Below are 13,406 nucleotides of genomic sequence, written 5' to 3' on the forward strand. Positions count from 1 at the left end.
AGCCTTAGTGCGCACTCAGTGCGCACTAGTGCAAGCAACCGAATTCGCTATAACTCTACTCGAGCATTGGAAAGCAATACTGAGTTGTCTTGAACCATGAAGATACTAGATAGTTGTGCCTATTACATTTTTTAACTCTAGTGGAACTAACTCGTACTCGATTTAACGTAAACACCCAGTGTACGTAGATGGAAAGTACCCAAAATCATGCAAATATATATAAAGGTATCATGCAAAGATTATTTTAAGAAGATTCAATAAAATGATTTTGTTTCTTGCTGGAAAAGGTTAGGCGACAGTTTCCCGAAAAATGGAGAGGATAATGTTGGTACCAAAAGAAACCTTTACATGATATAATTTAAAGATCTGTTTTTTGTAACTGCACTGCTGAACTAATGCAAAAGGTTAGAGTGAGAAAACGTATACTTGCCTCATTTCAATTTATTGCACCAATTTAGCAGTGCAGTTACAAAGAACAGAATCTTTAAATTATATCGTGTAGAGATTTTCCTTGGTACCAACATTATCCCCTCCACTTTTCGGGAAACTGTCGCTTAAAGCCCGTATCAGACTACCGACTGCACTGGCCGACCCGACTGCCGACTACGACTGCCAACTCTCAATGGACCAATCACAGTGAGGCGCCGAGTCAGCGCCTCACTGTGATTAGTCCATTGAGAGTCGGCAGTCGTAGTCGGCAGTCGGGTCGGCCTGTGCAGTCGGTAGTCTGATATGGGCTTAACCCTGAAAAATGACCTATTTATATGTAGGACACTACTAATCACTTATTAGTGCTTCAGCGGGCAGCACAGATTTTTGCGTAATGCATAAGGAAATAAACCAATAAAACCTTCCTTTTTATTGTGAAAGTAGAAATAAAGGATTTTTTATTATTTACTTATGCGTCATACAAAAGTCTGTGCTCTCTGCTTTAGATTACTTGTTGCGCGAGTCGTCCCGTCGCGCGCAATGAACGGGACTTAAGATCCGTGACAGTCTCCGCCTCCCACCGACCATCAGCGGGAGAGTGTACTACGACTACTGACAAGTGTTGTCATTTTCTATCAAATGTCAACGTGAGCCCTTTGACGCTATCTTGCCGGCGAGGCTTGTCACGACGCTTCAATTTGTCAGGTCGTTGACTTGCAGTCATCTGTCAATTCGCACCATGAGTTCCTCGATGTCGATGAACAACGCTGGTCCTTCAGCCACTGCCACTGGTATGGAGACGGTGGTGGCAGTCGCATTGGGTGCACTCGCAGCGGTCTTTCTTGGCGCGCTCTTGGTGCTCCTAGTTATATGTCGCAGACAACGTTGCTATTACGTGAGTTTGATTAAATTCTTCAGTTTATTGGTTTTTAAAAGAACCAGGCTGTCGAGAAAGAAAACTATGATCTCCTTTGCTTACAGAATCAGAAGGATTCTGCGGACTTGAGTTCCGACTTGCTGGAAGGAGAGAATATCACTGGCTTGGGATTAGATGCTTGGGAAAGCGAGGAGTGGCTAGCTGGTGCTGAAAGGTAAAGAGGATGATAAAGAATGTATCCTTTTACACAGTGAAATTAAAGCATATCACGATATTTTGCTTCATATCTAACATCAACAATTCAACTCTTATCGACTATATATTTTGTCTATGACTTGTAAACTATATATATATACCTATATATTTTGACCTGACTTATAAATATGTTTCTAATAACCTTCCATTATTAAAAGTATACATTTACAAGTCATATACTCCTGAGTTCATTCAAACAGCTTGTAAGTTATATACAAGGTGAAGTAGTAAGGGGAATAGTGCTAGGTGGAACAGATAAAAAATCAGTCGAAATATGTGATATGTGCCGAGCTCTGTATTATTATTATTATTATTTAGTTTCCTATTGCTCTATATATTGTTGTTTAGATTTTAATCTTTGAACTTTAATCCATGTACTCAAATTCTTTTTTTATGCAGACTGTAATTGTAAGGCATTTATATCACAATTATTTCGATTTTTTAATCAAAACATGGTCAAAACATTATGTATCTCAAAGTATACTCATACATGTTTAAAAACATGATTCGCACCTAATATCAGTATTTGAACTTTTATTGCTAATACTTTGTTAATATTTTGCTAATACTTTGTTTCCTTTGAAATTTTTATTTTGTTTAAGAATTCGGCTTTGAATCTGCACTCTTTTTATGAGAATTAAGTTGAGGCAAATTGTAAAATTTAGATTGATCAAAATTTGCATTACTCTCACGTTACAGATGGGTGGACGATGCTACCGGCCTAGCTCCACCTTGTATAGCAGTGCTACGATCTTGTCATGCCCTGGCAGCAAGTCTCACGGCTATCGCTGGGACTGTCAACAGCAATACTGTGCCTTTGGAAATAGTAGATGTAAATACGATTATCACCTACTCGATACGATTAACACTTAATCTGCTATTTCTACCAAATTCCGCCCTTTAATTTGATTAATTAATTATATTAATTACTCATCTTCGTCTGCGCAGGTTGCACGACGTATACCACCTCGCGTCGACGACGTAGTGCGGAGTTTGTATCCACCGTTGGACGCTAGACTGCTGGAGGCTAGAGTGGCGGCTCTGGTACTGGCGGTGACCCATTTGGCGTTGGTGACAAAGCACGGCGTGCCGAAGAATCAGGCCAGAAAGTTGGCATTCATCGACCAAGCTCTTAACGATATGGACACGCATCTATTGGTGCTTAGGAACGCTGCATTGGCGCAGGAAGTGGCCTGTTCTATTCCGGCCTCGACGCCAGTTTGAATTTACTTTGCAAGTTGATCTCGCGAGGTACTCGTAATCTTTGAACAATCATCCTCCTTTCTGCGGTTCTGAATAATGCAATATGGCGTGGCTGCAACGAAAACTGTACATAATACAGTTAGTTGCTAGATGTGCTTAGTTGCACAAATGTAGTACATTTGGAGTACATATGTATATATATCCTGGTGTACTTCTTTATTCAGGATATATATACATATTACATTGTTTTTCGGTTAGCATTGCGCAAATATGGGTAATTGATCTCAAGATATAGAATCTCAACGAATACAAGGCTCAGGATCACTGATGCAAAGAAATTCTTCAGATATTTCGTGTCGATTATCGTTGTTATAAAAATTGTATACATTACATTTTTCGCCACGGCACACGTTGGAAGTATATCGCGTGAAAGTTATTTAAATAAGTTTTTAAAACGCCTAACGAATGATATTTTGTAATGCAAAGATATATGCAGAAACGGCGGTCTTCCATGTTAATATATTATCATAGTTATTTATATATATATATATATATAATCTATATTTACGTACATATAGATAAAAATGTATTTTGGAACTATGTAATCCATCGTACCTGTGTATGTTTGTACATGTTACAACAATATTTTATATCCTTGCAAGAGAGAATCAAATTATTTTAGATTAAGAAGAAATTTGTAATACAGTTGACCATAAAAGAAACATTGTTTCCTGTTTCTCGTCCGTGAACTGTTTTATTCTTGTGCCTTTCTCGGCGCGATCTACTTAAATTTAATTCACATTTTCGTGCGATGTGTTTTCTTTGAGAGACTCTAGATCCTTGCAAGAGAGGTAATACGACAATACGTTATACGACCTGCGGTTTGTGGAGAAAGTGGAGAATATAATTTCAGCCTAATATTTCAATAAATTAACTAAGTAATCTGACCATTACACCGACACGCTACATAGCAGCGTGCACTCGGTGATCAGTCTAATGCAATTTTCAAAACGAAATTCCTATAATCAAGTTTCATGATGCAATAGAAAGAGGAAAACCTAGCGGATCACAATCGAAATACTGTCCGCCTTATTTGCCCCTGCTGGCGAGATCTTTCTGCCTCTTCTGGTTGTCAGAGAGAACTTTGTTCTTCAGGTGTTCTTTGTAATCTAAAATGTTCCCGCTCCACTTTGTAACTGTTCCATTTTCGCATACCCAAATTTCCTCGGCAACCTAAACATAAAAAAAAATAATACGTCGGATTAGTTATTTTGTATTAAAACAATTAGAGATTTTTAAATATTAAGATTATTTCACCTGATTAATCAATCTGAAGTCGTGCGATACGAGAACCATGCCGCCGTCGAAATCGTTAATAGCGTCGGCGAGCGCATCGATCGTCTCCATGTCCAAGTGATTGGTAGGTTCATCAAGCAACAACAGATGAGGCACTTGCCAAGCCAACCAGGCGAACACAACCCGACAACGTTGGCCATCGGATAATTGGCGAATAGGACAAATCTAAGCAAAATTAGTAATGGTGCATTTTCATACGTTCGTTGTTTTCAAATCTAACTGTTCGCTTACAGATTTAACACAATAATGAATGTTCAGTAAATTATACCTGTTGACGTCCGGTTAAACCATAACGACCAATGATCTTTCTCATTTCTTCGCGTTCTTTGACATCGGGAAAAGCTTTCATCATATAGTCGAGAGGCGACATATCCAAATCCAATAATTCGTGCAAGTGCTGGTGATATCTGCCGATTCGGAGATGACTGTTCTTGCGAATCATCCCGCTTGTTGGTACCAACTGCAACGCGACGTAGTTTAGTCGGGAAAGAAGTCAAGTGCCATGTTTATCAGAAAAATATATTCGCAACATACATCACCGTACAACAATTTCAACAATGTACTCTTCCCTGCACCGTTCGGTCCAACCAGCGCGATTCTGGTATCCAAGTCAATTCCGAACTCGAGATTTTTATAAATCCAAGGCGAATCTTCGTTATAGCGAAAACTGACGTTTTGAACCATGATGACTGGTGGCGGAATCGTCCCGCAGGACGGAAAGTAGAAGTTCAGCACTTTGTCGTTGATGACCTTTTCCGTCAGACCTTGTGCCACCATTTTCGCCAGGGTCTTTTCCTTTGATTGAGCCTGTCTCGCCAGTTTCGCCGAACCATGACCGAATCGCGCAATGTAGTTTTTCATATGTGCTATTTGATCTTGTTCCCAGTTGTATTGTTTCGCTTGATTCTCAAGTAACTCCATTCTAATCGAACAAATTTGGTTAATTTAATCGTTAGAATTGATGATACTACGAAATGTAACTTATGAGATAAAGCATTTTATTTTCCGGCTTACCGTGTCTTGACGAAGGCCTCGTAATTACCGGTGTAGTACTTCAATTGCTTCTTATTGACATGGATGATATTGGTGCAAATGCCGTTGAGGAAATCTTGAGAATGGGAGATTATAACGAGAATTCGTTTATAGGTCTTTAATTCTTCCTCCAACCACACGCAAGCATCTAGATCGAGATGATTGGTCGGCTCATCGAGCAACAAAAGATGTGGCTTTACATACAACGCTCTGTAAAAATGTTATATATGAATTTTTTTTTAACATTAAAGCTTAATATATAATGTGCTCTTTACTTTCTATTACTTATTTTTTACCTTTTTTTTGACTTAAGATTTAAGGTTTGAATCGGAAAGAGATAAAGAGAAAGAAACATGAAGAAAGAAACATGAACAAAGAGTACATTGTAGATCAAGAACAGTAAAACACTAGAAATAAAGAAGCTTGCTCATTTTGGGCTCTTCGCGATTAGTAATGAATCGCATATTGACTGATAGAGGAATGATAGACTACTGAAATCCGTTGCGGAAAGGGCCACTGGAAATAGTAACAGACGACAGATATTTCAAGTTGATATTTTAAAATAGTTTATGTTACTCGTTGCTATCGTTATCATGGAGAAGTACTCTTTACACGTAAAAATAGAATAAAAATGCCACTTAACATGGTATCTAATCGAATAATTTGCGATATATAACCAACTTAAAGTAGAAAATAGTTAATAGAGAGTCAATACGCAGTTACTGTGCGAAATTTAAACTTTTATTTTAGGAAAATAATAAATTTTGCATTAATATCTGAGTGTTGGCTCTTATTGACCTATCTCTATTTTACTTGGCTATTTAACACTTTTCAAATATTTCAAAGAATGTATCTTTAAACTGAATCGATTTAGAGAATTTTGTCTGTGGAACATTAATCTTCTAACAATAATCTTTCGTTTTAGTTAAGTTCTATTATTAGCTGTGAGGAGCCCAGAACCCATATAAAAATAGAGCAAGTAATTTCTTTAAAAGTCTTTTTCTTCAAAGTTTCCGCATACCTAGCGAGAGCAATACGCATTCTCCAACCTCCTGAGAAGTCTTTGGTAGGTGTTCTTTGCATTTTCGCAGTGAAACCAAGACCGTGCAAAATATGAGCAGCACGAGCTTCTGCCGTGTCGGCAGCCATATCATCTAATCTCTCGTATACATCCATGAGTTGTTCCTGTACAATATATTAAAATAATAAAGTTTTTTAGACAAATATTCCTCTATTGATAAATTACAAACCAATAATTCGCAAAGAGCAGCAGAAGAGAAACAAACCTGAGCATCCTCCTCTTCGCAATCCACTAATTCTTCAGCGAGTTTCTCAAGTCGTATACGTTCCTCGTCAACCTCCATTACGCATTCTAATGCCGTCTTATTGCTGGCGGGCATTTCTCTAGTCAAATGAAAAATATCTATTTGGTCCGGAATAGGAACTTCGCGGTTGCCTAATACCGCCAATAACGTAGACTTTCCAGAGCCGTTTAGACCTAGTAAACCATAACGTCTGCCGCAGTTTAATTCCAACATGGTGTCCTGCAGCAATTCACAGCCATGGAAAGTAATAGAAAAATTCGATATCTTTATATCCCGACTGCGCGGATGCGAAGCTAAAGATCCGGTGCATGATCGTGCCTCCGCGTTCAGCTTGGCGTCCGCTTCCAATTTCAGACACAATGCCTCTGCAAATACATACATCATTACATACATATGTGTGTGTGTGTGTATATATGCATATATTATATATAATACAATATATTATATACAAAAAAATATATATACACACATACATACATATATACATACAAGTATTTGATGCAATAAGCATGCTCCTGATATAGAGCAATTGCAAAAAAATTTTAAAAACGTATATAAAATATACATAACATAAATATAACATGAAATATAATGCTTCTTATTCTGAACTCTCTTTTCTCTCTCTTAATAAAAGAGCTTCTAAAAGTTATAAGCTTTTTGATTGGCTGTAAGCTATTTTTAGATTGAGAATTATTATCAAGAATAAGTGTTTTTACAATACAATGCAAATTATGTCATTGTATGTATGTTAACAAGTATTTGATGAAGCGTGTTTCAAATATTGCAATTTTAGTTAGTTAAAACTCAGATAAAGTCTTTCGTTGAGAAAGAGAACATTTATATTTGAAAACATTATACTGCAAAATGAGATTGTACTATAAAAAGAGAACATATGATTATATTATTAAAAAAACCTCTTAAATTATCATCAAAATATTCAAATTAAGAATGTAACAATTTGTAATTTTGTTTTCATTAAGTTCAATTTTGATTTTATTAGAAATAAAAATATTTAAACAATTTTTTTTAATAAAACTGCAACTTCTTATGAGAAAATAGATGCTCAATGAATATCTACTAACAGTGACATTATATCAATATTACAACAAAAATGAAAGAATAAGGAATTTATATTAAATAATATTCTAACTTAAATAATATTCTAAATTTTGTGAATAATTTGATTAGACTGAATTCATTATATTATATCTGTACATTGACTTTTATTGACAACTATATCCTTGATTGTGATTAATGTCATAATTTCTCTTTCAGCAATGTAAGTATAACATATGTACATGATAGTTTTTTGTTAAATGAGAAATTATAATATTGATGTGGGTTACTGTTGGTTGATGTTTACTAGATACAGAAGAAGCAAATTTTGGAACCCAAAAATCTGAAACTCTTTTCTTTTTTTTTCTAAATATTGCAATTATATAATGTTAAGAAAAATTCATAAGTATAATAAGAAATTTTAAATATATGTACAAAATTAATCTCCAAATTTACATCTTGAACAGTAATTTAAGAAAGCCAAGAGTATGTAGTGATGACATACTATTCATTCTTTTTCTTTTCTTTCCTCTCTCTCTTACTGACCTTCAGCACTGATAGCTGTTCCGTTCGTGCCATTCTGCAGATCTCCTAACGTCGGGCTCTGCTCCTTGCCGTCCTCGGCTGTTTTCGCCTGATTGTTACTTTGTGGCGGCTTCTTACCAGATTGTCGGGCTTTCGCAGCCTCCTTCTTCTTCTGCTGCTGTTTTTTCTTCGCGTCGGACGGCATCGTACCACTTATACCTGCAACGTTCACCGGCCGTTATTACAGCTTCCAGGAGGCGAGTGTACTCGGTAGGAGGGTTAAATCGCGACGTTTCCACGCGTTACATAAGACATAAGTTAAGGGAATTCATTGCACGTGTGTGCCAGGGCAGAAAAGCAACACGAGAACGTGTAGCGTCACCCTAAAACGGCCACGACGCGAGAGACAACCGTTGCGAGAGGGAGCGAAAGAGGGTAATAAGAAACCACCTTGCAGCACCAGACAAAATAGTCGTGAATACTCACAATCGCATATTGTTTCGAGACTTCAACGTGTGGTTTTTTAGGGCGGTCGTTCGGGAAAATTCACGAATATACTCACTTGTGCGCCAAAAACTGAGCGAATCGTGCAGACACGCGACACACGTGCGTCAGATCAAAGAGAAGCCTGAGAGCGGCCACCGGTCTGATTTCAGCGGCCAGAGCTAGGCGCATTTTAGATACGCCATCTAACCAAAATGCGCCTAACTACGTCTATCAGGCGCACTAGGGTGGTCCTTATTTACTCTTGGTCAAAATTCCTTTTTCCAATTTTTTCTGCGGCATCTTTCAAAAAGTTTCCATTTGACAAAAAAATAATTCTTATCGAGTTTGAGTTCGATCGGATAACGAAAACCCGTGCCGCCGAGTCATTAAACATTGAAGTACTCTTGTATTAAGCTATTTATGTTATTAATATGGTTTTTAAAGGTTAGGCGACAGTTTCCCGAAAAGTGGAGGGATAATGTTGGTACCAAAGAAAATCTCTATACGATACAATTTAAAGATTTTGTTCTTTGTAATTGCACTGCTAAATTGGTGCAATAAATTGAAATGAGGCAAGTATACGTTTTCTCACTCTAATCTTTTGCATTAGTTCAGCAGTGCAGTTACAAAAAACAGATCTTTAAATTATATCGTGTAGAGATTTCTCTTGGTACCAACATTATCCCCTCCACTTTTCGGGAAACTGTCGCCTAACCTTTTTAAAGCGTCTTTTCCACAAAAATCGCTCTAGAGGAATTTTCTTTTTTCTTTCTACATCATTTGAGATCTTATAGAGTGTTTCCGATAATGGGTGCTTCCGAAATGTCCAGGTTTGAGTCAAGTTGAGTTAGTTCCACTATAGTATACGTTACATATACTATAGTGGAACTAACTCAACTCGACCCAACTCTGGGTATTTCGGAAGTACCCAATCAGCACACCTCTCCGAGTCATTTCCTTAGAGCAGAAATAAGTTACAGACATCACCATCTAATACTATTATGTGATTCATGACAACTCAAAGCTACCTAATGGCTCCTGCACACAGGACGTGGTAATGCTTGCCGCACGGCGGAAGTCCGCGGGACAGCCAATCAATATGTTGTTTTTTCGTAAGAGCTAGAAGGTTATTACGGAAAGCAGCATATTGATTGGCTGTCACGCGAACTTCTGTTGCGCGGCAAACATTACCGCGTCCTGTGTGCAGGAGCCATAAGGCTGATATTTCACGTGTCGTACGACAAGCTTTTTGGATACATTCATTGGTTGACGAACAGAGAACCTAAAAATACTCTATTTGCCAACCAATAAATGTATCCGAAAAGCTTGTGGTACGACACGTGAAATAGCACCTTAATGCTGTCTCACGACTGCAACAGTGCTGGGAGTTCGGGATATATTTTCGTGCACGCGCATTGAGCAAACGCTATGGTAACCTCAGCGCCATATCTATTTTAAGATCCCTCACTTAAGAGAAAATATGAAGGGATTGTAGGGAAAAAAGAAAGTTTGTGGGAAGAAACAGAATGTTGTTCATGAGTAAAAATAAATATATTTTTTATTTTGTAATTTCTGCAGCCAACCAATCTTTGAAAATATTCATATTTAACCATGCATATTGAAATTTTCTTTTTGCACATTTCCTTTTCTTTTCCTCGATGCCACTTGATGATGAAAGCTGTTGTTAATCTATTTCTTTTTTTAATACGGCACTTTTTTTTATTAACTTAATAATTGCACTTTTTTTTATTAACTTAATAATTGCACTTTTTTTTATTACAATATCACTTTATATTAAAATTGCACTTTTTTTATCACATTTTATTTATTATAAATATATAATATATATATACATATTATATTATCACATTTTCTCACACACACAGCTACACTAATTATTATAACTATATTAATTATACTAATTTATTATTGTAATATTTCACTATATCTAACCTAACCCTAACCATTCGCGGGCAAACAACACAGACAGACGGCCGAATATTTTATGCATGTCCTCTAAAAACCCTTTACTCGTGTCTAACGCCGTCATTGGAAACTGCTTACGTCGAGCTACTACGTCATCTCATGTGTTACGTTCACAATGGGTAACTATATAGGGAAATTCGAAAGTAGTAAAATCAGTGACTTACGTGGACGGCCAACAGAGTGATGACTTCACTTTTGGGTCACTCGGCTTTGCACCAAGTTTATCCCGGGTCTTCGGAGTCTGACGAAACGATCGATGAATCTGGCTCGGTCTCGATGTTTCAGCGTTGCGCGAGATGATGCAGCCCTTGATTCTTAATTTCGGTTTCGCAATGTTCGAAGTATAGAGGATGGTTAAGAGTAATTACTACACGTTCGCTTTGAGACTAATATATTACGAGAATTACCAGCGAAAATGATTACAAGAATGATTATAAGAAAAGGAGCGCCTTTTTTTACCGATGCGCGCGTTTTATACGTTGGCTTTATGCTGAGAGTCGTTTTCCAATTGGCCCACGGAGTCATGGAGAGGGAAGAGATGCATTCCTCCGGTATGATGTCACCGCGTCGATGTCCTGAGTGGTGTTTGGGGATTCGGTTTTCATGCTCCTGTTTATCGCACCTGTTTTTAGCTTATCGCACTGAGCGATAACGGTTCCTCTAGGTTGATCCATCGATTTTAAGACTCTCCAGCGGCACGCAGTACTCGGCATTATAATTTTAATTACAACGTTTTAACGCTTGCGAATATACACATGCGCACGTACTTATGTCTAGTAATATAGGGATAAAATATCCTAGTGATGTCTGAAATCAGACAAGTCGGCCTCCGGTTTGTAATAATATATTATTAATGATTTAAAATAAATCCGAACGTTACACATGCGCAGAAGAGTTCCTGTCAGCTAGAAAATATCCCGAACTCCCAAAAGTGCGTTCATAAAGTTTACTTTTTAACTCAGAGTTAACTAGAGTCAACTCTATAGCGTTCAGAAATTCGAATATGACCGGAAGTACGTTCAGAAGGTCGATTGTGTATCTCAAAACAGAGTGAAAATGACAAAAGTGAGCAAATTTACTAGAACATTTGTAACTTCATTGGTCAATGCCTAGTGAATTTGCTAACTTTTGTAATTTTCACTTTGTTTCGAGATACACAATCGACCTCCAGAATAATGGCTCCTGCACACAGGACGCGGTAATGCTTGCTACACGGCGGAAGTTCGCACGACAGCCAATCAATATGTTGTTTTTCCGTAAGAACTAGAAAGTTATTACGGAAAGTAGCATATTGATTGGCTGTTGCGCGAATTTCCGCCGCGCGGCAAGCATTACCGCGTCCTGTGTGCAGGAGCCATAAAAAGTTCATAAATCTGGCAGAGTTAACGCTAGACTTAACTTTTTTAACTCATGTCAACTAGGTAGGTAGATATAACTCGACATGTGCAGTAATAAATATCTACTTATTTTAACAGAAATAAGAGATTATAATCAAGTGGTAATACAAATTACATGCAAACATAACCCTAACCACGCTGTCCACGCTAATACCATTATATATTTTATCTTTTCTATTTTTAATTTATATTATCTGAAAGAATGGAAAGATATGTAGTAGTGACAGATAAAACAGGAAAAAGAATTGTTGATGAAAATGGTCTAACATTAATATAAAATGTTACAGGTAATTTATTTTTTAATGAAAAAATTGTTAATCAATTATTGTTGCATCTTTCACAGCTTGTAATAAATAATATAAAATAGTTATAATTGTTTTTTCTTACAAATAGGGGAGATAAATATTTGTTGGAAACATTTTTTAAGACAAAGATATATATTATTTAGATATTAAGATGTTATAATTTTAACAACAAATTCCAATAATATTGTTATGTCCGTGACATTGGGTGTCTCGTCCCCGTCAAGCAACAGCTAGAGTGTCAGCTGAAGTGTATGCAATTCTCTTGTGTATCTTGTGTAAACTAGTAATCGATGTCTCTTGGTTACGATTGTAAACAAGTGTGTTGTTGTTGTCATGTTCGAGCCTTCGCCTTGCGAGGACATGTCACGTTGTGTTTTAAGAAAGAATCTCTGAGTTTATAATTAAAAGTTTACGTTCTTTCTTAAACGTGTGTTGTTTCATTTTTTGTGAGTGCGCGAACGTAACATTTTAGGAATTGGTGTTAAGTCTTCCTTTGCCACAGCATCTACTTGTCTTCGGACAAGGGGGGGGGGGAATAACTTATGTGGACCCATCATCTAAAAGGATTCCCTAAGTCCCCACCTGGGCATTTGCCCAGATATAAAATCAGCCCCGTGGAAAAACCACAAATTAAAAACCACGGGGAAGGTGGTCTTCTTTTCCTTGGGCACCAATTTTCTTTGGAGACAAATAACTAAAACAACAAAATATAAAACGCAGAATTTCTTTTCTTTTTAAGTTAAAATACGGGTTTCCTACAGTCCTTTCAAATTTGTCTTTCACTAAAAGACGCTAGCCTATCTGCATGAACTATTTTTTTTCGATGTTTACTTGACTTTGAAATACAATATACTACCTCATTTAAACATTTTACTATCTCATAAGGAGCTTCCCAATCACTTTGTAACTTAGGAGATCTTCCTAATTTCCTACGCGGATTAAACAACCAGACCTTTTCCCCTTCCTTAAATAAAGACTTTTTTGTTTTTAGATCATAACGTTGCTTAACTTTTTGGAAGTTAAGAGTTAATTTTTGCCTAACATTTTGATAAATTTCATTCAATTTTTCTTTCAAATCATAAACATAACTTTGGGAATTTTCAACACAACTTTCTGGAGGAGAACCTTGAATTAAATCTAAAGGTAATCTCAAATCCTTTCCAAAATTTAACTC

General features: G+C 36.9%; 2 protein-coding genes across 3 annotated transcripts; one reads left to right on the forward strand and one right to left on the reverse strand.

Moving 5' to 3' along the window:
- The first annotated feature begins 978 nt into the window (after positions 1-978).
- Positions 979-3,507, forward strand: LOC116853276 (transmembrane protein 98-like). Its single transcript, XM_032834269.1, has 4 exons — positions 979-1,324; positions 1,411-1,520; positions 2,261-2,393; positions 2,510-3,507. The coding sequence occupies exons 1-4, from the start codon at positions 1,169-1,171 to the stop codon at positions 2,783-2,785; spliced, it is 675 nt and encodes a 224-aa protein (XP_032690160.1). The 5' UTR covers positions 979-1,168; the 3' UTR covers positions 2,786-3,507.
- LOC116853275 (ATP-binding cassette sub-family F member 2) lies at positions 3,114-8,743 on the reverse strand. 2 transcript variants are annotated; one of them, XM_032834267.1, is made up of 9 exons: positions 8,621-8,743; positions 8,080-8,277; positions 6,439-6,842; positions 6,174-6,337; positions 5,135-5,362; positions 4,655-5,042; positions 4,389-4,580; positions 4,082-4,285; positions 3,114-3,997 (listed from the first exon to the last, which is right to left on the reverse strand). In XM_032834267.1, the coding sequence occupies exons 2-9, from the start codon at positions 8,261-8,263 to the stop codon at positions 3,854-3,856; spliced, it is 1,908 nt and encodes a 635-aa protein (XP_032690158.1). In that variant the 5' UTR covers positions 8,264-8,277; positions 8,621-8,743; the 3' UTR covers positions 3,114-3,853. The 2 variants fall into 2 exon arrangements, with proteins under 2 accessions (XP_032690158.1, XP_032690159.1); XM_032834268.1 differs by having other exon boundaries at positions 8,545-8,696.
- Positions 8,744-13,406: the final 4,663 nt, after the last annotated feature.

The sequence above is a fragment of the Odontomachus brunneus genome, unplaced genomic scaffold (genome assembly GCF_010583005.1).
Source record: "Odontomachus brunneus isolate Ranch 3 - 2012 unplaced genomic scaffold, Obru_v1 Obru_scaffold_299, whole genome shotgun sequence".
Taxonomy (NCBI): Eukaryota; Metazoa; Arthropoda; class Insecta; order Hymenoptera; family Formicidae; genus Odontomachus; species Odontomachus brunneus.

Coding starts and splice junctions, on each gene's coding strand:
- LOC116853276 (XM_032834269.1), top strand. CDS start 1,169: ATGAGTTCCTCGATGTCGATGAACAACGCTGGTCCTTCAGCCACTGCC. Junction 1,325..1,410: donor GCAGACAACGTTGCTATTAC/GTGAGTTTGATT, acceptor CTTTGCTTACAG/AATCAGAAGGATTCTGCGGA. Junction 1,521..2,260: donor TGGCTAGCTGGTGCTGAAAG/GTAAAGAGGATG, acceptor CTCACGTTACAG/ATGGGTGGACGATGCTACCG.
- LOC116853275 (XM_032834267.1), bottom strand. CDS start 8,263: ATGCCGTCCGACGCGAAGAAAAAACAGCAGCAGAAGAAGAAGGAGGCT. Junction 6,843..8,079: donor AACAGCTATCAGTGCTGAAG/GTCAGTAAGAGA, acceptor ATGTATTTGCAG/AGGCATTGTGTCTGAAATTG. Junction 4,581..4,654: donor TGAAATTGTTGTACGGTGAT/GTATGTTGCGAA, acceptor GTCGCGTTGCAG/TTGGTACCAACAAGCGGGAT.